The sequence below is a fragment of the Thamnophis sirtalis genome, unplaced genomic scaffold (assembly GCF_051295495.1).
Source record: "Thamnophis sirtalis isolate CommonGarterSnake01/CBP01778 unplaced genomic scaffold, rThaSir2_p1.2 scaffold_11, whole genome shotgun sequence".
Taxonomy (NCBI): Eukaryota; Metazoa; Chordata; class Lepidosauria; order Squamata; family Natricidae; genus Thamnophis; species Thamnophis sirtalis.
In genome coordinates, this window is record NW_028261391.1 from 29,928,716 (window position 1) to 29,954,960 (window position 26,245).

The 26,245-nt window shown below is 39.6% G+C and overlaps 1 protein-coding gene across 3 annotated transcripts in view; it reads left to right on the plus strand.

The window, feature by feature from the left end:
• Positions 1-26,245, plus strand: part of XRN1 (5'-3' exoribonuclease 1) — a 65,275-nt gene that overhangs the window by 28,723 nt on the left and 10,307 nt on the right. For all 3 annotated transcript variants that reach the window (XM_087725433.1, XM_087725435.1, XM_087725434.1), the window contains exons 22-31: positions 839-952; positions 5,003-5,101; positions 7,669-7,784; positions 17,920-18,066; positions 19,232-19,321; positions 19,926-20,061; positions 20,911-20,967; positions 21,442-21,574; positions 23,580-23,649; positions 24,004-24,229. In XM_087725433.1, the coding sequence (XP_087581559.1) occupies positions 839-952; positions 5,003-5,101; positions 7,669-7,784; positions 17,920-18,066; positions 19,232-19,321; positions 19,926-20,061; positions 20,911-20,967; positions 21,442-21,574; positions 23,580-23,649; positions 24,004-24,229 (1,188 nt within the window). The remainder of the gene's footprint in view (positions 1-838; positions 953-5,002; positions 5,102-7,668; positions 7,785-17,919; positions 18,067-19,231; positions 19,322-19,925; positions 20,062-20,910; positions 20,968-21,441; positions 21,575-23,579; positions 23,650-24,003; positions 24,230-26,245) is intronic.

Here is a 26,245-nt window from a genome sequence, read left to right on the forward strand (position 1 = left end):
AGTATATCATAATTTGGGGTTGCTTTGAAATCTCAGGAACAAACAACCCCCAATCTATCAAGAAACAATATGTTTGGGATTGAACCACTATATTCTCCATGTCAAAGTATCTATCCATGGCCAGAATATATCCAAATGTGGGTTATGTAACATAACTAGATCTAAACCCACATAGAAATCTCTGATGGAATGATTGAAGCAAAATAAATTCTGTGTTTGGGAATGGACAATTCAGATTTTTTTTACCTGAATCCAACTGAAATGTGATAAAATCTGAAGCTAGTAATTTATGAAATTAGACCAAAAATATCCATAAGATAAATCAGTGCTTTAAATAGGAACAGGCTGAGACACGTTGAGCCAATATTGACTGTCTTTGTTGGAAAAAGTATGTGGCATTTCAGATTTAGTAACTAGTGGCACCTCCTTTAGCAGCAAGGTCTCCAATCAAACATTTCCTAACACATCAGTCTATTCAAAAAAACAAAGGCACAGTACTACCTTGTTTGACCAGAACCTCTTTATATGTAAGTAGTACTTAGAAAACCCTCTGATCACACTATATGTCATAAACAGTAGGATTACACTCATGAAATATTACCGCGTCTTCCCCATTCTTATCACTACCATTTTCTTTTGTCATGAATAACTGTATTATACTTAAGATGATATTGACTGTGCTGAACAGATGAACATTATTTAACAGAAAGTCCTAAATTTATTCATCTTCACTTAAGAATAAAACTTGCTGTTTTAAAATAGATCATTGGCAAGCATTATTACAGTGGTTAGTGTGGATTGTCTTAATGTGATGTATCTTTCTGGGTTTTTTTGACAGGATATAAAAACTTTTGATTGCCACTTCTCCAAACTAAAAACTTTGGATGACCTATTCCCTCTTGGATGCACAGTTTTCATGCTAGGAACACCTTACTATGGCTGCACAGGAGAAGTGAGTTTCAAAATAATCTTCCATCAGATTCATTTCATAAATTTAAACTATCAGAAATAGATCAAATGATTATCTAGGGTTTTTTTTTGAGTTATCATTTGCCTGCCTGTTGAATATATACTTCGTATTTGTCTTCATCTCTTTTTAAAATGTATATATTCATTATATTTCTATCCTGTCTTCATTTTGTAGAACTCCAAGCATTGTACATAATATTCCCACCTCTTCTTTTCATCACAGAAAAGCTGCTGAATAACCACAGTTAGGACTGGAATGTCAGATGTTAAGTGAAGCGGTTAAGTGAGACATCACACGATTGCTTCACTTAATGTCTATAATATTAGCAATCCTGGTTGTACTTGTTAAGTGATCTTGTGGGTCATTAGGTAGATAAACAGAGTCTTAGGTAAGAAGTGCAAGGGTCGGGGGAGGCCTGGTGCAGACTATGCACAGGTCTTTCTGCTCAGAAACTGAAAATCCTCCCTGCTGAAATCCAAGCAGGATTTTCAGCTCTGAGCAGCAAGAGACTGTGGCCTGCGCTAGGCTTTCCCACCCTGATGAAACATCCACACTTCTTACCTTATCATGCTGCCTTTCCACTTGGACTGAAAATCCTGCTTGATTTTGGCTCTCCGTTATCTATTATTTCTTTTTTTTTTCAGTAAATTATTTTTATTTCATTTTCATTTTCATTTTATACAATCACTTATATACTGTGCATAACAAAACAAAAAAAAAACAACCAAAAAAAAAGAAAGAATCCACCATAAAAAAAAACCCCAACATAACACTTCAATCCCCCATACACCCTTTCTTCTCACCCTCCAACTTTCATTTCTCCCCTCCAGCATTCCCCTCTTCTACTTCCCTTCCCCCTCAAACATCTCCCCCTCCCTCCATCTCACCCTCCTTACATTCCCCTCTCACTCCCTCTTTACTTCTCCCTCTTCTTTCCCTCTTCTCCTCACTTTGGTGTATCCCTACAATTAATCTACTCAATTTATTTTTTAGAAAATAACAGAGAAAAAGAAAAAAAAAGGAAAACGAGCCGCAGTATACAAGTGAATTCTTATTGTTCTAAGAATTGAAACTGTAATTCCACCCTCCCCCCTCCCCCCTATAATCCCCCCTCCCTAACCCCCTTACGGCTTCCCAGGTCCCATACCCGGCATAGTTCTTTAACAAGCATTTCAGTATAATAAAGCCAGCTAACTTTAAAGTTTAAAAAAAAAAAAAAAAGAAAAAAAAAGGGAATAATAAAAAATAGAAAAGAAAAAAAAAACACAAACACAAAAAGAAAAACAAGAAAGGTCAATAAACCCACTACATTAACACAGCTTCCCATCGTCTGTAAATCTTAAACAATGTAGCTCATTCCAAATTTCGGTTATTTTACTACTTGCAGGGTTTCAAACTGTATTAGAGCCAGGTAAGTTAATCAATTAGGATTCCCCAACTAAAAGTCACATTGCTTTATCTATCTATTCAGACCTTTAATTTATCTCTTTTTTATCCGAATATCCAAACCTTTCTATAAAACCATTAAACTCAAGTACTTCTTTCATTTTTCATTTCCAACACTTCCCATTCTATCCTTACCCACATCCACATGTAAATTTTTACCTTCCACCCTGCCTTTATCCATATCCACATATATATTTTATCCGCGTCTATTGCTCCTCACATATTTACTCCACTCCTGGAGACTCTCTGACTAATCTTTTTTTAACCTTATATTGAAATAGCGACCCATACAAACATCAGCTTGCATTCTAGCCCCAATTAGTCTAGTTAAGCTTTCACTACCCTTCCCTCTCCCACGCGCCTCCCAACTCCGTTCGTCCCAGACCACAACTCAAAAAGATCACAATCTCCGCTCTCCTCGCCTAGGAAAATAATTCATGCGCAATTTGAATTAGAGTTCAAACAAATCTTATATACAATATGTGTCCACAATCAGCAACGCTTCTTTCAGTCTCCATGTCTCATCATCGATATGCACCTTTTCCATTTTATCCCAGGCAGAAATCATAAAGTTTTAAGAACATCGCTAAGTCTTTATTCTTTACTCTTCTGCCCTTCCGGAAGAGGAAAGCAGCACCCTCCGCCTTGTGGCCACGTGTCTCGCTGCTTGTCTTCTCCTTCTCCTTGTCTCTCTCCAGGTCCGGATGAATCAGGAAGTCCCGCCTTCAAGGTCTTGTAAAAAAATTCTCGGGCTTCACAGACAGAATTAATGCGGTGTTTTTGATTGCCAAATGTAACTGTAATGCCAGCTGGGGCTTCCCATTTGTATGGAATCTGAGAGTTTCTGAGTTCTTCAGCTAAGAAATTATAATCTCTCCTTGTTCTTAATATTTGAGATGGTATCTCTTTAAAAACAATCAAGTCTTGTCCATCAATTCTCAACCTCTTGTTGTAAAGCCTCTGTATTATCACATTTCTGGATTCCCTTGTGGTAAAGTATATAATTATGTCCCTCGGAAGCTGTCGCTGTTTTGCTACCCACGAATTCTGGCGGTAAATTTTTTGAATCTGCCAATCAAAATTAAGTCCCGGACTTCCCACCGAGCGGCTAAGAGCCTCAAAGAAGATCTGTTTCAAATTCTCCTGTTCGTTTTCACGCAGTCCTCTAACTCTTATTGCGAAGGCAGTCTTGTTATAATTTATCATGACAAGTTGTTTTTGAGCAATTTCAATTTCCTGTTGTAACGTTTGAATTTTGGATGTCAAATTAAAGTTAGTTTCTTCCAAAAGTTCCAATTTATCCTCCGTTTCAGCAATATAATCTGTCATGACTGTCATTACTCCGATCATATCCTGCTTTGCTTGAGCAATTTTAGCATCAAATTGATCACATAAATCCGATATCAGTTGATTAATTTCCTGTCTAAAATTATTAAGCGTTTGGAGAAGAAATTCTTGTGTTAACAAATCTCCAGTGGTGGGCGTAGGAGGCAAGGGTAGCGGCTTCATAGCAGTTTTTTGAGATATGTTATTAAGGAAGCGCTTCTGTTTAGATTTGGGAGCCATTCCAGAATAAGAATAAAAGACAAGCAATCAAGCAAGCCAAAAATCAAAGTCTCTGCTCCCCTCAGTTAATCTTTTAACAGTTAATACGGAGAAGCCTTCAGGAGAGCAGGGCTGACTAAGTACGTCACATCAAACACAAAAGCTATAAGATCGCCATCTTGTGACGCAGCTGGAAAAGGGAGCCTTTTGCAAAGTTGAAGCTGGTATTTTAGATAGTGATAGAAGAAATTCCTCAGGAATGGTCCCCGCCCGGATTAATTTCTAAATAGCTTAGCTTTGTCCTGGGGGGGGGGGGGAGGGCAATCTGCCTAGGGCTGCAAAAAAAAAACAGCCGCGGAGAACTGGCCGGAGTAAAAGCTCAGCTAATGTTGAACCTCTTCTCCATTCACAGCAAAAAAAAGCTATGAATTACAAAGAGATCCTAACGACTGACCTTCTCCCTGCCCCTTTCTGCCAGAAAGGGGAGATATCTATAGATCTTATAAGATATACGAACCAGATCCCTGAGAGGAGCTTCGTTAAGCTCCTGACGGCGGCAGCTCCTCCCCCCGAAGCCCCCCCGTTATCTATTATTTCTGAGGACCGACTGAAAGAGCTTCATGCCGAAGGATTTCAGCTCCATGCAAGTAGGCACTAAGAATTTCAGCTCTGTGTCAAGCAGGCATGGAGCTAAAATCCTTTGGTAAGAAACTCTTTCACTTAGTCCTCAAAGATAAGGTCTCCTTCAGCAGTTTCTTCAATCTTTCCTTTTGTTTACCCCATTGACTTTCTATGGAAAATGTAAGAAAAGATTGCAATTGGTAGTTTACATGCTGTAAATGTAAACAAGTTGTCAAACAATCAGATGTAATCACATGACTGAGGTGGGTAAGTACAATGATCCGAAATGCTTTACAGACCATAAAGCACCCTTTCCGAGACTGTTAATTTGAATTGTTGTTAAGCTACCTGTAATCAACATAAATATTTAGAAGACATTTTTTCCATTGTGAACCTATGTGTATCAATTATTCCTTTTAGGTTCAAGATTCCTCTGATGTAATCTCAGATGGCAGAATCCGTGTTGTTTTCAACATTCCAATTGAACCTCAGCTGGATATCTTAATACAGAATCAGCATGTGAGTGTTAATTTTCTAGCAGTGGAATACCCTTGCAGAGTTCATCTTAATCCTTCAGGAAGTAATTGAACTGTATGGAAAAAAATTCAAATAATTAACAATTACATCATTTTACTTTAATCTTTTCCATTTATATTTTGGTATACATACCCTAGAATCTAAATGATTCTAAAGTATTTTGAACTGGTTTTAAAACTTTTTTATTTAAATATTCTTTAATGAAACATATTGCCATTTTAGAATTAAAAGCTTCCTCCATGAACTAGATTAGAAAATTGCCTATGAATTTAATTATTTATTATGTTTATTATTTATTTTCCCCCTTCATCCTTCTCTTTTCCCTTTTTCCATTTTCCTATGATTTTCGTTTTAATTTGTATTTTATGCTCTGATAAGTTTAATAATATTTTATTTCTTAAAAAAAGAAAATTACTTATATTCAACATCCAGCCAGTGATTGATTTAGAATTATAATTATGATTGACAAATCAGAATTCTGGTAAGAAAAGTATTGAACTTCTGAAACATTCCAGCCCTTAAGACCAATCTATGACTATATTGGTTTACATTTGCTTCCATTAGTATATCTTTGCATTATTCTGTTAATCAGATCATTTCAATAGACAATAATTACTCCAATAGTTCATTTCATTGCTCGGGACAAAATTAATTGGTTTCTAGCTCTCTAGACTTTACTTATTCTGACTTTTTGCCTTAAAAGCCGTTGTATGCTTTTGGTTTAGCTTGACTGTGAGATTATCAGGCAATTTTATTATTACAGCTCTTTTCTGTCCCTATTTATTTATTTATTTATTTATTTATTTGCAAGATTTATAGGCCGCCCAATCCCGAAGGACTCCGGGCGGCTTACAAAGCAAAAAGAAAAGGAAATAATAAAAAATGAAGGAAAGACAAATTTAAAAAGATCACACATGCACTCTATCTGATTGTGGCTGGACCTCAAGAGTGAGGTCAACAGCCCCAGGCCTGCCGGAATAGCCAGGTTTTAACAGCTTTTCTGAAGGCCATGAGAGTGGGCAATGTCCAAATCTCCGGGGGTAGCTCATTCCAAAGGGTCGGAGCAGCCACAGAGAAGGCCCTCCTCCGGGGAGCCACCAGCCGACATTGTCTGGCTGACGGCATCTGAAGGAGGCCCACCCTGTGGGATCTCACCGGCCGCTGGGAGGTATGAGGCAGTAGGCGGTCTCGCAGGTACCCTGGTCCTAAGCCATGTAGGGCTTTAAAGGTAATAACCAGGACTTTGAATTGCATCCGGAGACCAATAGGAAGCCAATGCAGCTCGCGGAGGATAGGTGTAACCAAGGTACACCCAATATCGCTTGCGCGGCTGCATTCTGGACTAGTTGCAGTCTCCGAACACTTTTCAAGGGCAGCCCCATGTAGAGCGCGTTGCAGTAGTCCAGCCTTGAGGTGACAAGGGCATGAGTAACCATTTGGAGTGCCTCCCGATCCAAATAGGGCCGCAATTTGTGCACCAGACGAACCTGGGCAAAGGCCCCCCTGGTCACAGCCGACAGATGGTATTCCAATGTCAGCTGTGGATCCAATGACTTTGAGATAAATATAACATCTGTTTGCTGTTTGTAAACTACAATATTCAGAAGTGGCAACCAAATTGCATTGCATCTTAGCTGAGAACTGGGAAAATAACTGTAATTTATGCTAATCTTTCTGCTGGGAAATAAATGCTTCTTGCCTTGAAATACCTAATAATAATGTTACAAGTAGTCCTCAATTTTCGACCACAATTTATTCCAAAATTTCTGTTGCTAAGTTGTTAAATGAATTTTGCTCCATGTTACAACTTTTCTTGCCATAGTTGCTAAGTGAATCACTGCAGTTGTTAAGTTAGTAACCTGGTTGTTAAATGAATCAGGCTTCCTCATTGACTTGGCTTATCAGAAAGTTGCAAAAGATCATCACATGACCTTGGGACATTGCAATTGTCATAAATATGAATCAGTTGCTTAGCCCCTGAATTTTGATCACGTGACCATGGAGCTGCTGCAATGGTCATAAGTGTGAAAACCAGTCATAGGTCACTTTTTTCAGTTGTAACTTTGAACGTGTTTTTCGTCAAGGACAAAGTACAATTCTTTTTTATTTCCTTGTAAATCTATCAAAAAAAGATTTTTTCCTTCCTTTTCCTGTTTCTTTCCTTCCAACAACCAACCTTACATATTAACCTCCCCATTACTCTCATAATACCTCTTTATTTTCTTTATTCAGCAAATGCTGATTTCATTATTTTTATTCTTTCTGTTTTTCTATTAGAAATGGTACACTGTGAACCTCAGTAGTTTCTTACCCTATTACATATCATTTCTGAAAATACATATCCTACTTACTTGAAGCCTATATACATTTGCTATATGCCTGTAAATTGAAGGATGATACAAATCCACTTCATTAGATACCTTATATAAAGACTTGTCCATAGAAATATACTGCATAACAAATCTGTAGTCTTCAAAGGCTCCATATTTTTGTTTCTATAAATGTTAATATAGTTCTCAAATATTAAAAGTAAATGTTGGATATTTTAGAAATATTCTGTGAAATATAATCCTGCATATGTGTTGGCCAGTCGTCTTGGAGTGAGCAGCTATCTTGTGTCAAGATTTACAGGAAGCATTTTTGTTGGAAGAGGAACCAGGAGAAAGTAAGTTTGGATTATATTACCATTTTGTTGTGAAATATCTAATTGCATTTGAATTAAACCCAGGTTAAAATGCTATTAATCTGATTCTTCTTATTTGCTTTGAAAATCGGTTTTAACAGAGAAAAATTAATGGAATTTTACATTTACCTTTATTTGTGCATTTAGTACAGACAGAAGGCTAGATTGCACAGTGTCAATAAAGACCATTTTATGTTAGTTGTGTCCAGTTTTTAGTTTAAAATTTGGAAAGAATACCTTTATGAAGTATGATAAGGAAATGCCATAAGTGCACAGATATTATTTTTCAAAAACACAACTCACTGCACTTGTGCATCACTAGTGTAAAGGCACATCTTTCTTTGCCCCTTTTTGTGAGCCACTGAATTCATTGGGAGTATTATCTGGTTTTTTATTAAAAAGAAATGTTTATTGTTGTTTTGTAAAATTCCTTATAAAGCACTATAAAGCATTGTTAAAGTTATTTTTCCAATGGTACTTCTTTTATAAAATGATTTGTCCAATTTTCTATCTGCCTTTCCCTGTGTGGAATTATTCTTGTATGTACATTTTTAAAACGTATTCCAAAGCATGGATAGGTTGACTTTGAGCATAATTTATCAGGAAAGAGAAATGAAAACAGGAAGAAGAGAAGCAGTTAGAGATATGAAGGTAGAACATACTGTACATGTTGAAACTGATCAGTGATACTAATAATATTCATGTGTCCCCCTTGAAGCGTTTAGGCAACTATAAGTTATTGAACCCTCAGCATAACTTCTTCAGGGCCTTCCTAGGTTGTCTCCAAGTAAATGGGCGTTGGTCCTTACCTGATACGCTCATTCTCACTGCAGGTGGAGACAGCAGTCACGTAGGGTTAACTCTGTCCAGTAACCAATAGGGCTGAGTCTACTGATTATAAAGCCTTCCTCCTTGCTGCTCTTCCCCAGTTTTAGACGAAGACATGCTGTAGACTGATGTGTTGTTGATATGGAGAAGGAGAATAAAGGAAAACAAAGAAAAGAAAAGAAAAGACAGACCCAATCCTAATAAAGGAGAACCCTGACCGGAACAGGGTGGGGTGACTGCTGTCTCCACCTGCAGTGAGAATGAGCGTATCAGGTAGGGACCAATACCCATTCTCCATGATTGATGGAGACAGCAGTCACGTTGGGACATACCCAAGCCAGTCCTTAATTAAGGGAGGGATCCGGTCCCCTTGGAAGCAAAGTCCAAAGAATGGACTTGTTGTAAAACTCTCCTTCCAAAGGCAGCTTCAGCTGTCTATCTTGTAATGACGGATAAAGGGAATAGGTGAAGTCCAAGTGGCCTCCCTACAAATTTCCTCCACTGACACCTGAGTAGCCCAGGCTGCTGACGTGGCCGCACTACGAGTGGAATGGGCCGTTATACCCTGTGGAGGAATGAAATAGTTTGCCCTGTATGCCTTAAATATACAGACTCTAAGACAGCGACCTATGGTGGAAGAGGAGACTTTAGAGCCAAGGGAAGCTGGCTGAAAAGAGACTATTAAGGCTTCAGAACGCCTGAATGCAGCAGAAAGTTTGATGTAGATACGTATAGCCCTGCGAATGTCTAGGGTATGCTACTTGTTTTCTACCCAAGAGAAGGATGGGGACAAAAATTAGGTAGTATTAGTTCCTGAAGCTTATGAAAGGATGAGTTCACTTTGGGCGTAAATGCTGGATCTAGATAGAGAATGACCCTATCTCCATGAAATATACAGAGGTCGCTTCTAATCGACAGAGCTGCAATTTCAGAAATCCGTCTTGCTGAAGTCACTGCGAACAGGAAACAGACGTTGAGCATGAGGTGTAGAGATGCGGTCTGCAACAATTTGAACGGAGCCCTGGTCAGAAAATCTAACACCTTAGTTAAGTCCCAGGATGGGTACCTTTGAATCATTGGAGGACGAATGTTGGTTGCCCCACGGAGGAATCGACAAATATGCGACAGGTGCGAGATGGGCTCACTTGTTGGCAGAGTCAAGACTGTAGAAAGGGCCGCCACTTGACGCCTTAATGTGTTTCGGCAAAAGACCTTTGGTAAGGCCCTGTTGGAGAAAGTCTATCACATTAGCCAGAGAGGCAGACAAGGGAAAAATGTCAGAAGAGGAACACCACCTGGTAAACACTGTCCAGGTTGCATTGTATATTCGAGTCGTAGAAGGATGGTGTGAGGCTTTTATGGTTTGTATGACACTGTCTGACAGTCCATCTGCTCTCAATGCCTCGCGCTTGACCGCCACACGGTTAGTTGTAACCAATGCAGGTCTGGATGCTGAATCGAGCCTTGTGAGAGGGACATGCGCCATGGAGGTGATACTGAGAGCATCATTAAGTCCCCGAACCAAGGCCAATGGGGCCAATGTGATGCCAGAAGGAGGATTTCCGCCTCCTCGTCTAGCATTTTCCGCACCACCCTCTGAATTAGAACAGAAGAGGGAATGTGTACAGAAGGCCCGGGGGCCACAGGCACCGCACAGCGTCCACCCCCTCTGATCCCGGAGATGCATACCTGGTGAAGTATTGCAGAAGTCGGGCGTTTTCCCTTGTGGCAAAGAGGTCAAGTACTGGTCTCCTGTATCTGCGGGACAGTTCCTGGAAAAGGTTGCGTGAGATGTTCCATTCACCTTGGTCTACTTGAGTTCGACTTAGCCAGTCGGCCTGAACATTGTCAACACCCGAGATGTGTTCCGCCCTGAGGGAGAGAAAGTGGGCTTCCGCCCAAAGCCCCAACAGCCACATCTCCCTCATTAGCGGTTTGGACCTGGTACCCCCTTGCCAATTTATGTGTGCCTTTGTGGTGGTATTGTCTGTGAGGATGAGGACATGGGTATTGCACACTGTGACCTGGAACCGTCAAAAGGCTAGATGGATGGCTCGCAGTTCTAGCCAATTGATAGTGTTGGCTCGATTGGCTTGTGACCACAGTCTCTGTATCATCCCTGACTAGAGGTGAGCCCCTCACCCCATCAGGCTGGCATCTGTGGTGAGAGTTAGGCAAACCGGCTCTCAAAAGAGAGTCCCCTGAGTCAATGCTGGTGACAGCCACCACCCTAGGGACTTTATCACATGTGGAGGGGGACAAACCTGTTGCAGAGAGCAGCTGATATGTATCTTCTGGTATGGTAACAGGTACCACTACAGGCAACAGCTGTGGAGGTGAGGCCATGGCATGATGGAGAAGCAGGACACCATTTTCCCCAATAGATGAGACAACTGGAGAAGTTGGGATTTGCAACGGCGGTGGATTGTCTTGGTCAGCTCCTGTAGGCTGTTCCATCGATCTGCTGAGAGGAACACTTTTCCCTGCACAAAATCTATTAGAGCTCCCATATGAAGAATACGAGTGTCTACGGTCAGAAAGCTTTTTGCTAGGTTTATGGAGAATCCTAGCTCCTGAAGGACTTGAATGGTAGTTCAAATGTCTCTGTGGCCCTGCCTGATGGAGGGGGATAGCAGGAGAATGTCATTCAGATATACCTGGATCCTGACTAACCTTGAGCGAAGGTGGGCCACCACCACTGCTAGCACTTTTGTAAATACCCTTGGGGCTGATGACAGCCCGAAGAGGAGGGCTTGGTACTGGTGGTGATTTCCCCTGTACTTGAACAGAAGGAACTGTCTGTGTTAGCAGAAGATGGGAATATGAAGATACACTTCTGTGAGGTCCACTGAGGAGAGGGTGGACTGCAGAGAGTGCATCTTGAACCGTCAATAAATGATTAATCGGTTCAAGACTTTGAGATCTAGAATCAGTCTCCATCCCCCCGAGGCCTTCGGAACCACGAACAGCCAGGAATAAAACCCCTAGTGTTCTTGACCCTTGGGAACAGCTTGAATGGCCCTGATCTGAAGAAGATGACCGATGGCCTGTTCCACCCGCTGTCTCTTGACACTGTTGCGAGACACTGGGCAAGGGACAAAATGCCTTGGGGGAATGAAGAGAAATTCCAGGATCAGACCCCATCTAATGGTCTGCAAGACCTAAGCATCTGTTATTATGTCCTCCCATCAGTCTGCAAACACAGCCAGTTGGCCCCCTATTGGGAGATCCTCCAAACAGTCACTTCTGACATGTGTAGGATCGATTGAAGCCTCCTCTAAAGGATTTTCTAGGAGGACATCGTTGGAAGGTCCTATTGGACCTATCCTGCAGTTGGTTGTAGCCCAGCCTAGAGTTAGACTGACGCTGTGAACGGCAGTTGGAGAAACCCCCATCCTGCCCTCGAAAGGGCTGGTGTCTATAGAAAGTAGAAGAATTTCTACTGTCCACCTTGCGGAAGGTCAATTGAAGGACTTTACACTTGTTCTTCGACTCCACTAATACTCCAAACAGACTACCCCCAGAGAAGGGAGATGAGGCCAGATGCCACTTATGTTTGGCATCGGCTTGCCAATTTTTTAGCGATAGTAATTGCCTTGAGGTGACTGTGGAAGCAATAGCTTTTGGGGCAAAGCGAGCTGCATTAAGCGCAGCATCAGCAGAAAACTCAAGAGCTACTTTTAGTTTGTTTAAATCCCTGTGGGCCCTGGTGTTCCTATTTGGAATCCTGCTCTGAAGTTGTTTTAGCCAAAGGAGAGCAGATCTGCTAAAAAATGAGGAAGAAGTGGAAGCCCTAATAGCCCAGGCTGAGGTCTGGTGACTTTCGACAAATGCTTATCCTCAAGTTTGAGGGAATCTTTGGAGCACTAGTGGCTGCATTAGGGGAAGCCAGGGCTACCACTGGCAAATCTATAGAAGGAAGATCTAGTACCTTAACTAGGGCAGGCCCCACATTGTATAGACGTTTATCAAGGGCATTAGGCAGAGGACCAGTGCTAGGAGAGGTCCATTATAAGGTCCATTTATATTCATAAAAATTCTAGGAGAAGGAATGACCTCCTTTTCAACAGTGGGCTCCAGGAAGAGAGGATCTTCAGTGGCAGCAGCTTTAGGAGCTGGGGTAGGCTTGAAACCAGCAATCTTCTTTGCTTTAAACAGCAAAGATCGAAAAAGAGCAGGTTTAAACAAGCCCACAAAGTTTGGTTGATTGGGGCCTAGATCTTCGTCCTCCAAGAGATCTGAATCTCTGTAAGGTTGCTCTTCTTCGTCCTCCACCATGGATTGATCAGAAGGGGCCTTCTGAGAGGAATGTTTCTCTTTGCTCTTAGATTTGGAGCCCTCAAATTTGGATTTAGAACTGTGACTAGAAGATCTCTTATGTTGAGGCCCGCAGCAATGCCCTTTTCAATTGCTGTTGATATGATGGCAGCCACATCAGGGGTTATAGCCGGGGTTGGCTCAAATCCCCAAAAACCCATGGAAGAGGAAGCCTGATCTGCCACCGGAGAAGGCCCTGCCCCATTTATTGATTTACCTCCAGTACCATCTCCTATCTGGGAAGGAAAATCAGGCTCAGAAAGAGAAGCCCGGAGGAGGCTTGTTAGGAGGAGGACTGTTAGGAGAGACTGGAATCACCTGGAAAGGATGAGGACTGACTCTGCCACTGTGTGCCTACTTGTTGGAAGAGGTATTTTGTGATGCAGATTTGGATTGCTTCATCTCCCCTTTTTTGGCTGACTTAGGAGGCTTTGAAGGGGGTTCCTCAGCTGCCGCAGATGCTATCGCCCTTTTTCTTGAAAGCTGGACCAAAGAAGGACCAGCCAAAGGGCTACCTGGTTGAGAGACCTGAATAGAGTCCACTGCCCCATCTCCAGAATTAGAAGCCATAATGATAACCAGGGAAAACAGCCACTCTCAAGGTATTGCTGATAAAGCAGCCCCGTTACCGACCGTTGTCCCAAAATGGCGTCCAATCTCTTTGTGCCAAAATTAACTGCCTCATACTATCTGCTAGCTTAAAATGGCATCCGCAAGTATCCCTGCGAGGGAAAACAGCCAGCAATCCTCCTGAGGCTCAGCAGCTGTTGCACTGCATTTTCCGACAAAGCTGCAGGGTTACCACCCTTGGGCTTGTCACCGGGGCTCTTTCTGGCTTCTCCTGGCAGTCTGTAGCGAAGTAGAAGTGTCAGAGCCTCTCCGCTGCCTGAATGGAACTTCCGACAAGGCTGAAGAGAAAAAAAGCCTCTGCCGCTTTAAAAGTGGCGTTTGAAGCCACGTGGCTGGCTCCGCAGCACGGAACCGCGCCCTATCCAATTGGAAGTCTCTCTCTGCCTGCAAGATGTAAGGATGGCAAAGGGTGAAAGAATTTTTTTTTTAGAATAGCCAATTAACAATTTGGAATAATTAAATCAGAGAAGCCAACTACACGTCCAGCCCAGAACTGGCTGAGTCTAAAACTGGGGGAAAGCAGCAAAGGGGAAGGCTTTATAATCCGTAGACTCAGCCCTATTGGTTACTGGACGGAGTTAACCCTATGTGACCGCTGTCTCCACCAATCGTGGAGAATATACAGACAGTGCTTCATTTGGAACTGTAAGGAATTAAAGCACTCACTTACAGAAGCAACCTATGCAAGACCTCTAGAGGATACTGAATGCCTTAGCACAGCGGTTCTCAACCTTTGGGTCGCAACCCCTTTGGGGGTCAAATGACCCTTTCACAGGGGTCGCCTAAGACATGGGTGTACGCTGCCCTCTCCTCTCTGACAGCCGCCTGGTTAAAATGCCATTCCACACAGTGTTTTTCCCTGGGGGGCTCCACAGAACATCCCAAGACTGATGCCATCACATCTGCCCACTTCAGGACAGGTCCTCTTCAGAAGGACGAGGCCCCACTGGTTCCCTTCACTTTCCTCGCCTTCCAGCCCTGGCCCCACGCTGTGGAAAACATATGTGCACGCACGCCCCGCACAATTACAGCCCCGAGCACGACCAAAGCCCCTCTCCCAATTGGCTCTTCCTCCCTCGGAGGGCTTCAGGGGGAAGCTTCTGAATAAGCCCGGGTAAGTGAGAACAAGTTTCCACCATTATAAAGTCTCTGAGGCTGTAATTGTATGGGGGGGGGGTGCGCCTATGTTTTCCATGGTGTGGAGCCGCGGCAAGGCTCTGGGTGGCAGGTGATGACTCCGGAGCCCATCTGCAGGGGGTAGGGTCCCCCTCACGTTCCTCGTCTTCCCAGATGGGCTCCAGAGTCATCGCCGGCTGCGCTGGGCCTCGGCGAGCCTCCATGCCATGGAAAACACAGGCGCACGCAACCCACCCCACCCCCGCACAATTACAGCCTCGGAGTCTTCGTTAACGATGGGAACTTGTTCTCACTTGTCCGGACTTCTGCAGAAGCTTCCTTCCGAAGCCCTCCGAGGGAGGAAGGGTCAGTTGGGAGAGGGGCTTTGGTCCTGCTCCAGGCTGTAATTACGCAGGGCATACGCGCGCCTATGTTTTCTGTGGTGTGGGGCCACGGCCGGAAGATGAAGAATGCAAGTGGGACCAGCGGGGCCTCGTTCTTCTGAAGAGGACCTGTCCCTGAAGAGGGAAGATGTGGTGGCATCAGTCTCGGGATGTTCTGAAGAGCCCCCCCAGAGGAAAATGCTGCTGCCAGGTACTTTTAACCATATATTTCGGTCCTATGACTGCAGAATGCTGCAAAAAATCATAAATGCAGGCCAGTTGTTGAGTGTTTCAAATGTGAATGGAACACTCAACAAGGTGACCACAGTATGTGTGTCTGTGTGTGAGTGAGAGAGAGAATGAGTGAGTGAGAGAGAGAGTGAGAGAGACAGAGAGGGGGAGACAGACAGAGAGAGACATACAGAGTGAGTGATTAAGTGAGTGAGTGAGAGACAGACAGACACACACATACACAGAGTGACAGAGAGAGAGACACACACACACAGAGACAGAAGGAGAAAGACAGACAGACACAGAGGGACACACAGTGACAGAGATGGAGGGAGGGAGGAGAGAGAGACAGTGATACAGAGAGACAGACAGACAGAAAACAGAGAGAGAATGACAGATAGAGACAGGGAGAGAGAGAGAGAGACAAAGAGCCACACACAGAGAGACAGGCAGAAAGAGAGAGAAAGAGGAAGGAAGGAAGGAAGGAAGGAAGGAAGGAAGGAAGGAAGGAAGGAAGGAAGGAAGGAAAAAAGAAAGAAAGAAAGAAAGAAAGAAAGAAAGAAGAGAAAGAAAGTGGGAGAGAGAAATGAAAGAAAAAAAGAAAGAAAAAGAAAGAAAGAAAGAACTTATGACCACAATTGAGCCCAAAATTTTGGTTGCTAAGCAAGAGCGTCATTAAGTGAGTTTCACCACATTTTGTGTAACTGTGCAACGAGTTGGATACACCAAACAATGCTCTGCTATTTCGCATTGTGCATACTGTCGCAAAATGTAGCAATGTAGTTTACTGTTATATTAAGACTGTTACCCATGCTACATCATGCTTCAAGACAAAATTTCATTTATTTGTAATTAGAAATAAAGATTTCACAATATATAATTACATATTGTTTTTGTGATTAATCACTATGCTTTAATTATGTTCAATTTGTAATAGTGAAAATACATCCAGCATATCAGATATTTACATTACGATTCATAACAATAGCAAAATTACAGTTATGAAGTAGCAACGAAAATAATTTTATGGTTGGGGGTCACCACAACATGAGGAACTGTATTAAAGGGTCGTGGCATTGGGAAGGTTGAGAACCACTGCCTTAGCATGAGTTTCTGATACTTTCAGTCCTGCCAGGTAGCTGCAACTTCACAGGTATGCCTCCTAGGTTTTACCAAATTATAGGATTTAAGGAGGACCTGGAGCACACCTACCTTATTTGACCTGTTAGGACTGATAGATATCCTCAAGGAAAGGAGGTCCACAAATAACCTGGCCTTGCACTATTAAGGACTTTTATGGTGATCACCAACACTTTGAATTATGCCAGGAAAGAAACTAGGAGTCATTGCACCTCAGGTAGTAGCAGTATGAGAAGGGCAAACCACAGAGTACCCAGAACTGTGTGTGCCATTACATTCTGGACTAGTTGTAATTTCTGGGTAATCTCCAAAGATAAACTAATATACTGTAGATCACGTTACAGCAGTCTTGCATGGAAATAATCAAGAGTGACTATGGGCATGTATTTTGCTGAATAAATTATTATTATTTATTTATTATTATTATTTATTAAATTTTGTATGCCGCTCACTCTCAAAAGAGACTCAGGGCAGCTTACAGTAAAAGGGGGGAGGGGATATAAAAAAATAAAACAACAGTTTAAAATTGCACAACAGTCACAAACCTGAAGTGGGGCTGGACAACTCAACAGCCCCAGGCCTGCCGGAACAGCCAGGTCTTAGTCACTTTGCGGAAGGCCGGAAGGGTAGTAAGGGTCCAGATCTCAACGGGGAGCTCATTCCAGAGGGCCGGAGCTGCAACAGAGAAGGACCTCCCCTGGGGTGTCGCCAGCCGACATTGGCTGGCAGATGGGATCCGGAGAAGGCCTAGTCTGTGCGATCTAATCGGTCTTAGGGAGGTAATTGGCAGGAGGCAGTCTCTCAGGTAGCCAGGTCCGATGCCATTTAGGGCTTTAAAAGTAACGACTAGCACTTTGAAGCGTGTTCGGAGACCAATGGGAAGCCAGTGCAGCTCGCGGAGGATAGGTATAACATGGGTATACGAGGTGCACCCACAATCGCTCGTGCGGCTGCATTCTGGACTAACTGAAGTCTTCGAACACTCTTCAAAGGCAGCCCCATGTAGAGCGCGTTACAGTAATCCAGTCTTGAGGTGATGAGGGCGTGAGTGACTATCCGAAGGGCCTCCCGGTCCAAATAGGGTCGCAATTGGTGCACCAGGCAAACCTGGGCAAAGGCCCCCCTGGTCACAGTCGACAAATGATGTTCTAAGGTCAGCTGTGGGTCCAGGAGGACTCCCAAATTGTGGGCCCTCTCTGAGGGGTGAATAATTTCGTCCCCCAGGCTGAGAGATGGAATGGCTGGACCATCCTTGGGAGGGAGCATCAATAGCCACTCAGTCTTGTCAGGATTGAGTGCAAGCTTGAAATCATTCAAGCTTAGTTTAGATTGTATTAATATTCATCCTTTGCTCTTTTTCAGCCAATACTTTTAAATACTGAATATTAAGTATTAATATTAGTATATAGCAAAATTAGTATTAGAATTTTCATAAATTGCAATAGAGTTAACATTCAACATCTATTTTGCAGTCCACGTGGAGACCATAAAGCAAATGTAGGTTTAAATCTGAAATTCAATAAGAGGAATGAAGAAGTCCCTGGCTACACTAAAAAAGTTGGAAGTGAATGGATGTACTCTTCTGCAGTGGAACAGCTTTTAGCTGAATATTTAGAAAGGTAAGCTTAAAATTGTGGACTTGAGTGATTGATAATGTTGTTTATAGCATTATTGTACAGAGCTTTGTTGGATCCAGATAACTGTCTATTGAAGCATTCTCTTTATTTCATCAATTTAGTGATCTAAATATTATTTATCCCTAGCAAACTGGCCTATTAATCATACTGACTTTGATTTTGGGGTTTAGCTATTTGTGGTTTATTCTATATTTATATTTCTTTTTTCAGTTTGTATGACTGCTTAGTCACTTAGACTCCAGCCAGTTAATGACTAGTTAAAACAAAAATAAGCAAATAGCCAAAGAAAAGAAAAAAGAAAAGTAAATTTTGACACAAAATTCCCAGACTTCACCAATTTTGATAATAGTACATTTCAGTATTTAATAATGTACCAGACAAATGGTGACCGCTTGGGTCATATTTTCAGAGACATTTCCTTATCAGATTCATTCAACACTGATAACATTTTAATGTAACTGCCTTTACTGAAAAACCTGGGATATGTTCAGAGATGTCCTGCCTTGAAAATAGCCCCTACAGAACTGTATATCCTAGTCAAATATCAGCACAGGGAATGTTTTGTGATAATTTATATTATGCCATAAACGTTTATGTTTATTTTATATCATAGAAGATTTTATAAAATTGGTCAAATTTTCATTTTTTGGCCCTGAATTTTGAATGTATTCTGCAAGTTAGCCCATTTGAGGTACTTTGGTTCAAATGTTTTGCCCTACAATACAACATTTTGTTATAAGAAGAATCAAAGTTTTAGTAGTATATTAACTGGGTGAAGAAATACTTTTAATTAATTTTAAATCCTTTCATATGTGTGTATAGTGGATTATTCCTTGGTTACCGTACTACCATTATTTGAGTAAAATTGTATCCATATCTTTCATACCATGAAAGTTACATGATTATTTTTGCATTGTACTGGAAAAAACACCTCAGCTGTTTTTTAAAAATTACAGATCTGTGTTACATTAGTGTTTCAGTGCAAAGCATCTTTTTGAATATAACTCTGGAGCTCTGCATAATATATTTCATTATTATATGCAACTTATTTTTCCTGCAAACAGGAGTCTAGTAAATGTTGGTGGAGGTTTTATGATATGTGTGTAAATATGAAATATCTACTCAAATATATTTATATATTTCACAGGGTACCAGAACTTTTTACCTACTTAGCCAAAAATAGTTCAGAATATATATTTTATGAAGATGACATTTGGCCTGGTGAAGAGGAGAATGGGTATGTAGTTCATATTTTTGGTAGATTAGTAAATAAATAGATAATTTTTCTGACCTTGCAAAGACAATCACCATGAATATTGCTGGTTCAAATTTAGTAGACGAGTCCTTGGATTGAAGGAGGAACAATTTCATGCCATATTCTTTCATGGTTGCAGCTGTCTAATTACTATCAAGCAGTCAAAATATTATTTGCTAGGTATTGTCTCTTAAAAACACAATTGTTATTTTGAAAATATATAATCTTGATCCAAGGATCCAGGGGTTGAGATATAAAAATAATCCCATTTCTTTTATAGAGGTTTTTTTTCTTGTTCCCTATTTATTTAGCATATGGCATAGAACACATGGATAACAGTAATAAAGTTATATACACCAAACTAATTGGATTATAATTTTCCAATTTGCTTTGACAGCTTTGATGTAACTGTGAAGCTTTGGGGCAATGCTTATATTTATTTTTCTTACATTAGGACATAGGTTTTTTAAAATTAAAAACAAATCTTAATAATACATAATAATTTTCCATTTGATAATATTTACATGTTGACTATGCTAGATTTTACATCTTGACAATTATTAATATGGAATAATTTTTAACATAGGGCTGAGAAGGTTCAAGAAATCATGTCATGGGTGAAGTCTCATCCTGTCAGTGCACTTTCACGTTCATCTTGTGATTTGCAAATTCTGGATGCAGCTATCATTGAAAAGATTGAAGAAGAAATAGACAAATGCAAGGTACATAAAATATTGTCTAAATTATCTGATTCTTATCACAATATATTTAAATTGCTATTAGCATGTTGTACATTAAGAATTCTTGAGTGTAATTTTGGATTATAAAGCAATAAAAATTTAAAAATCAATTTTAAAAGTAAAATAAAACATGCAGAGACCTTACCATCTTATCTGATGACTTACTTGTTTATATATAATCTGTATCACCCACCTTGATTTAAATAAAATTTATTGAGTTTACAATTCATGAAGTCACATACAGCTAGGGTTACACTGAAGGTTTTGTTCATAAGGTTCCTCTCTGTCCTGCTCTTGTTAGATTTATTTTTTCTTTATACTCAGATAAATATTTGCTGTTGGGGAACTCTAAACAACAGAATAGTTTAGAATACCCATAACATTGGTTATGCAGTGTGATTGTCTATCAATACGATATTTGGAGTAGTAATGAACAAACTTTTTCCATCAAGGTCATATTATTTTCATGGATTATCAATTAAGATCTGTGTGATAAGTCAGAATATAAGCAAGCAGTGGATGTGTCCAAAGACTAAAGTTGTCTTTCTCACATCCTCTTTTTCTCTGAATAGCACATTGTTTTTTCTCAAACCACCCTCCAAGCAGCAGGCACCAATAATAAGCCCAAGAGCTGTTACATAACGTCTGGACTTATCTTACAGAATGGTTTTAAAATTAGGTTGAGTAATACACAATAAGCTAAGGAATATACTGTAGATAGATTTACAATCAGTGTTATAATTTATATGGACTATAATATGTGACTTTTTAATTTTGTACAGCAATAAAAATTTATGAATGATTTCACTCAATTATTTTTACTTTTTTTAGCAAAGAAAAAGTAATAAGAAAGTGCGTGTGACAGTGAAACCTCACTTATTATACAGAGTAAGTTTAATATAATTATAGTTGCATAAGAGTTTTTGTTAAATGCAGTAGAAAACCAATTTCATGTTGCCAAGAAAGAAAAACACGAATGTATCATGTAGTCATCAAGAGTTAAACTTGACTCAAGGAAGGTTTTATGTTTCATACCAGCTTCCTCTTTTTTTTCCCATCTTACATATTATAAAACTGATGAACAAGATACGCAAAAAATGGAAGTGCTGGTTCGATTGTGTAGATGAAACAGTATATTTTCTGCTAGCTGGATTTGTAGTCCGATTGCTTTCTATTGAGAAAGCATCCCTTTATCATAAGCTCAATATAATGAACAGGACATTACATGATTATTTAATCTTTTCATTTTAATAAAATTGCACATAAAATTAATACCCCAAGAGGCATATAGAACTACTTTTATTCTATATTATATTCATAATTAGATATTTTTGCTATAATTTAAATCTTTGATTTTATTAGCCTTTAGAACAACAAAATGGAATTTTACCAGATCAAGATGCAGAATATCGATTGTTTGACCGTGTTGTGAATGTGAGAGAGAACTTTTCTGTTCCCCTTGGACTTCGTGGTACTATAATAGGAATTAAAGGAGGTATGACTGAATTTCTTTTTAGCTTTTGATAATCCTGCCTATGATTTGTGAATGATTTCTATGTTTTAAAAAATGCTGATTACTATCAACTGGATATTTATCAAAGATCCAGTTTAACTGGAGAGCCGAGGTGGCGCAGTGGTTAGGGTGCAGTACTGCAGGCCACTTTAGCTGACTGTGATATGCAGTTCAGCGGTTCAAATCTCACCGGCTCAAGGTCGACTCAGCTTTCCATCCTTCCGAGGTGGGTGAAATGAGGACCCGGACTGTGGGGGCAAGTTGCTGACTCAATTTGCTTAAAAAAAATTGTAAAGCGCTTAGAGAGGGCTGAAAGCCCTATGAAGCGGTATATAAGTCAAATAAATAAATAAATAAATAAATAAATAAATAAATAAATAAATAAATAACTGAGGTTTAAAAAGTGCATCTTTTTGTTGGATTTAATGAGCTGAATTCAAAATTTTATAAGTGGGGCTTCTCTACACTTGGTATTCTTGGAGACAGTCAAGTATTCACCTGAATTACACTGCTACAGTTGAGCATAAAAATTTTGTCCACACCAAATGGCTTCTGCTCTTTTATTGCTTCACCCAGTGGTGGGTGAAGTGGTGGGTTTCAAAAAATTTTGGAACCTCTTCTGTAGGTGTGGCCTGCTTTCTGGGTCCACTGGTGGAACCTCTTCTAACCGGTTCAGTAGATTTGACGAACCGGTTCTACCGAATAGGTGCGAACTGGTAGGAACCTACCTCTGCCTTCACCATAGTTCAAGCTATTTAAAAGGGCTTCTAGACCTTTTAAAGTATACAAATTTGGGGACAAGAGAGAATTGGAAAGCTGTTTTACAAATGACATTTCATACATACTGGTATACTTTTGAATCCAAACAATTGACATAATGGTTTTGTTTTGATATTATGTGGCCAATGCTATTAATCTTTTTTTTTTTTTTTTAAAAGAAATGTCCACACCACACATCACCCCTTGGTTATTGTGAAATGGAGTGGCTACCATAGTTGAATGAGTAATTATTTTTAGTCTACAAGGAAACAAATCTATAGTACATTTGTAGCACTTGTAACTAAAGAACATTTGGACACCTGTTTCCAAATACACAGTAGAGTCAAACATGTGGGAAAGCTCTAGCTGTATTAATTTGTTACTTGCATAAAATATTAGAAAAAACATTATCAGATGCCTTCTTTGATCATTTTTTTTCTTGTTTTGGAAGGATGAGAATGTTAACTCACATAACATGTCTTGTATATATTCTCAGTTTAAAAACACTATGACTGGTGGTGTTTGTCTAGTAAGACTGAAACTACTTTAAAGCTCATTGACGCACATAAGTCAATAATACAAAAATTATAAAAATGAATCAGTTCTGCCTCTGGATTATAACATCTTGTTAGTCATAATAGTTGGCAATTCTGGAATTTATAATACATACCATTAGGGAACCATGTAGGCAAAGTGGATTTGATTTAAATCAAGTTGATTTAAATCACTAGTAAAAAGACTTGATTTAAATCAACTCAATTTAAATCATAATTTTTAAAGAGCAACTGTCATCCTTATGGTACATAACTAAGATCCATTTCATGCTGAATAAACTAAATTATTGATGTATCTTAAATAGAAAATTATCTTTAGATAGATTTTTACTCCAAAAACATTTTATTAAAATAAATTTGATTAAAAAAAATTAAAATCCAATTTAAATTTAAAAAATATATTTTTTAAAATCATCGATTTTTATTCACCCTGCATGTAGGTGAAGATAGTCTAAGTAGTCAGCTATATTGACCAAGAATGGAAGCCAGTAAAGAGGACAATATTGAAAACTCTTTATTGATAATTCCGATCTTTATAAATAGTTCTGGAGATAAATATAATGGGTTTTTTTAATATAGAAATTGTTGTCATTGTAGTAATAAGTGATAATATTATGTTTTTCTTTAGTAATTTCACATTTGATGCTATTGCTTACAATGTATATTTTCTTTAGCCAGCAGAGAAGCTGATGTACTATATGAAGTACTGTTTGATGAAGAATTTCATGGAGGTTTAACAATAAGGTTTGTTGCAAACAATTGCTTGTTTTTCTTAAATGTTTCAATAGAACCTCATAAACATAAAATAATTGTGTAAGAAGGGGACACAAATGTTTTTTTCTGGTAATTGTGTTCTTATCTACTTTTATTGTCAAAATTTCTAAACTTTCATTTTATTAATGACAAATAGAGATCAAAAACACCTCCATCCAACCATTCATTCAGCCTCATAAAACTGGATCTAAAGTATGTTAGCCGTTCATTTTATGTTCCATCCAAAATATTAAATTATATTCTATAAATATTTTTAATATATAATTTGAAATTATATGAGTAATGACCATGACAAAGTTGCTTTCATTGCCTCTCTTTCATTAGGAGTTCACCTTCCAGAGGATACCGCATGCCAGCTTGTGCCTTAATTAACATATCTTATGGCTATCGAACTGAAACAGGAAATCAGAAGTTAACAGCCATAGTTAAGCCACAGCCAGCTGTGAGTTCCTACAACTCATATTCATCTGAATCCTTTTCTGTATGTTCCCAAAAAGCACATCTAGGAGGCCTCAATCATTCTCCTCGTTCCCTCTTTGTTCCAACTCAAGTAAGTGTGAATTCAATTACCCAGTTCTATCATAAACATAAAGATATTGCTGTTCTCTTATGCTAGTAAAAGCATAGCCAAATTTAAACAAAGCTTAATAATTGTCATAATAATTAGAGCTTGTTTGGTGTAGTGGTTAAGGCATCAGGCTAGTCATTGAGAGGTCATAAATTCTAGTCTCACCTTAGGCATGGTCAGCTTGTGCCAGTTACTCTGTCTCAGACCTTGGAAGCAGGCAAGGGCAAAGTGTTTCTGAAATTTTTCCAAGAAAGCTGCAGGGACTTTGCCAGGCAGTTGCCAGGAGTCAGTAACAAAACAAACAACCCTGAGCCAAAGGAGCACGTGTGCACGCACACACACGGAAAAGAATAATCAATTAGTGCAGATTTATCAGACTTACCATATTTTTCGGAGAATAAGACACACCAAGGTTTTGAAGAGGCAAATTTTTTTAAAAAGTGGGTAGGTAGATAGAGGGATAGAGAGGAAGAGAAAGAGAGAGAAATACAGTAGGTAGGGAGAGAGAGAGAGAGTAGTTAGGTAGGTAGATAAAGAGATAGAGAGAGCGAGAAAGAGAGTAGGTAAGTAGGTTGGTAGGTAGAGGGATAGAGAGAGAGAAATACAGTAGATAGGTAGGGAGAGATTAGTTAGGTAGGTAGCGGGATAGAGAGAGAAATAGAAAAAGAAATAGAGTAGGTAGGTAAGGAGAGAGAGAGTGTAGGTAGGTAGGTAAGGAGAGGGATAGAGAGAGAAATAGAGAAATACAGTAGAAAGGTATGGAGAGAGAATAGGTAGGTAGGTAGGTAGATAAAGGGATAGAGAAAGAAATAGAGAGATAAGAGAAATACAGTAGGTAGGGAGAGTATGTGTGTGTGTGTGTGTGTAGGTAGATAGGTAGAGGGATAGAGGGAGAGAAATAGAGATAGAGAGAAATACAGTAAATAGGTGTTTCTGCTGGCACAGCACTTGATCAATGTAATTCTCATCAATCAGTTAAAGAGCTTTCCAAAAGGAAAAAAAAAGTTTCTGCAAATCTCCCAAAAACGGCCCGTTTTTCACGAAAACGAACCTGTTTATTTTTTTAAAAAGGCATGAATAGCCTTGGGGGGGGGGTGCAGTGTGCTCCTGGGGGGCCAAAAATGAGCAAAAAACGGCCCATTTTTTGTCAAAAAATTGCATGCATAGCTTTATGGAGGTTTATAGAGTGGTGCTGGGGGGGGCAAAAAACGGCCCGTTTTTCACTCATTTCTGCCCTCCCCAGCCCCCAGAAGCTCTCTGAAAATCTCCATAAGGGTATTCACGGCCATTTTGGTAAAGGGACGGGGTTTCGTGCGGCAAAAAATGCTGTATTTGGTGTATAAGACACATCCTGATTTTCAGCCTCTTTTTTGAGGAAAAAGGGTGCATCACACTCAAAAAAATACTGTATATTTGATAAAAGTAGCAAATTATAATTATTTTTAATAAACTTTATTAGATGTTTGAAAACAAAATAAAAACTATGACTGCCAAATATTTAGAATGAAAAAAGTAAAGAAGAAAGAAGAAAAGTGCAAAAATCAAAGAACAAAAAAAATATTGCAAAGAAATGATTTCTGTTTTTCTTTTATAGCAGTATACTGCTATAAAATACTTTTATGTATACTTTCATGTATAAAATACTTTTATGAAGTATTTCGCAAACTAAATGGAGGAAAAGATGGAATAAAAATCAATGGTGCCTTTTTAAATCACTTAAGATTTGCAGATGATGTTATTCTCACAAGACCCAGAAGAGCTACACAGACACATGCAAGAGCTGCACAAAGTAGGAGAACCATTTGGCTTAAAAATAAACCTGGAAAAGAGCCAGGTGATGTTTAATAAATTCACCAAAGAAAGAAAAAACATTCTATCTTGAGTAGAACTAGATGTAGTAGATCACTACATATACCTTGGCCAACAGATCTCAATGGAAGATGTTACAATAAATGATACAATACATTGAATGTGTTAAATGTGGTTGGCAGGCATTTA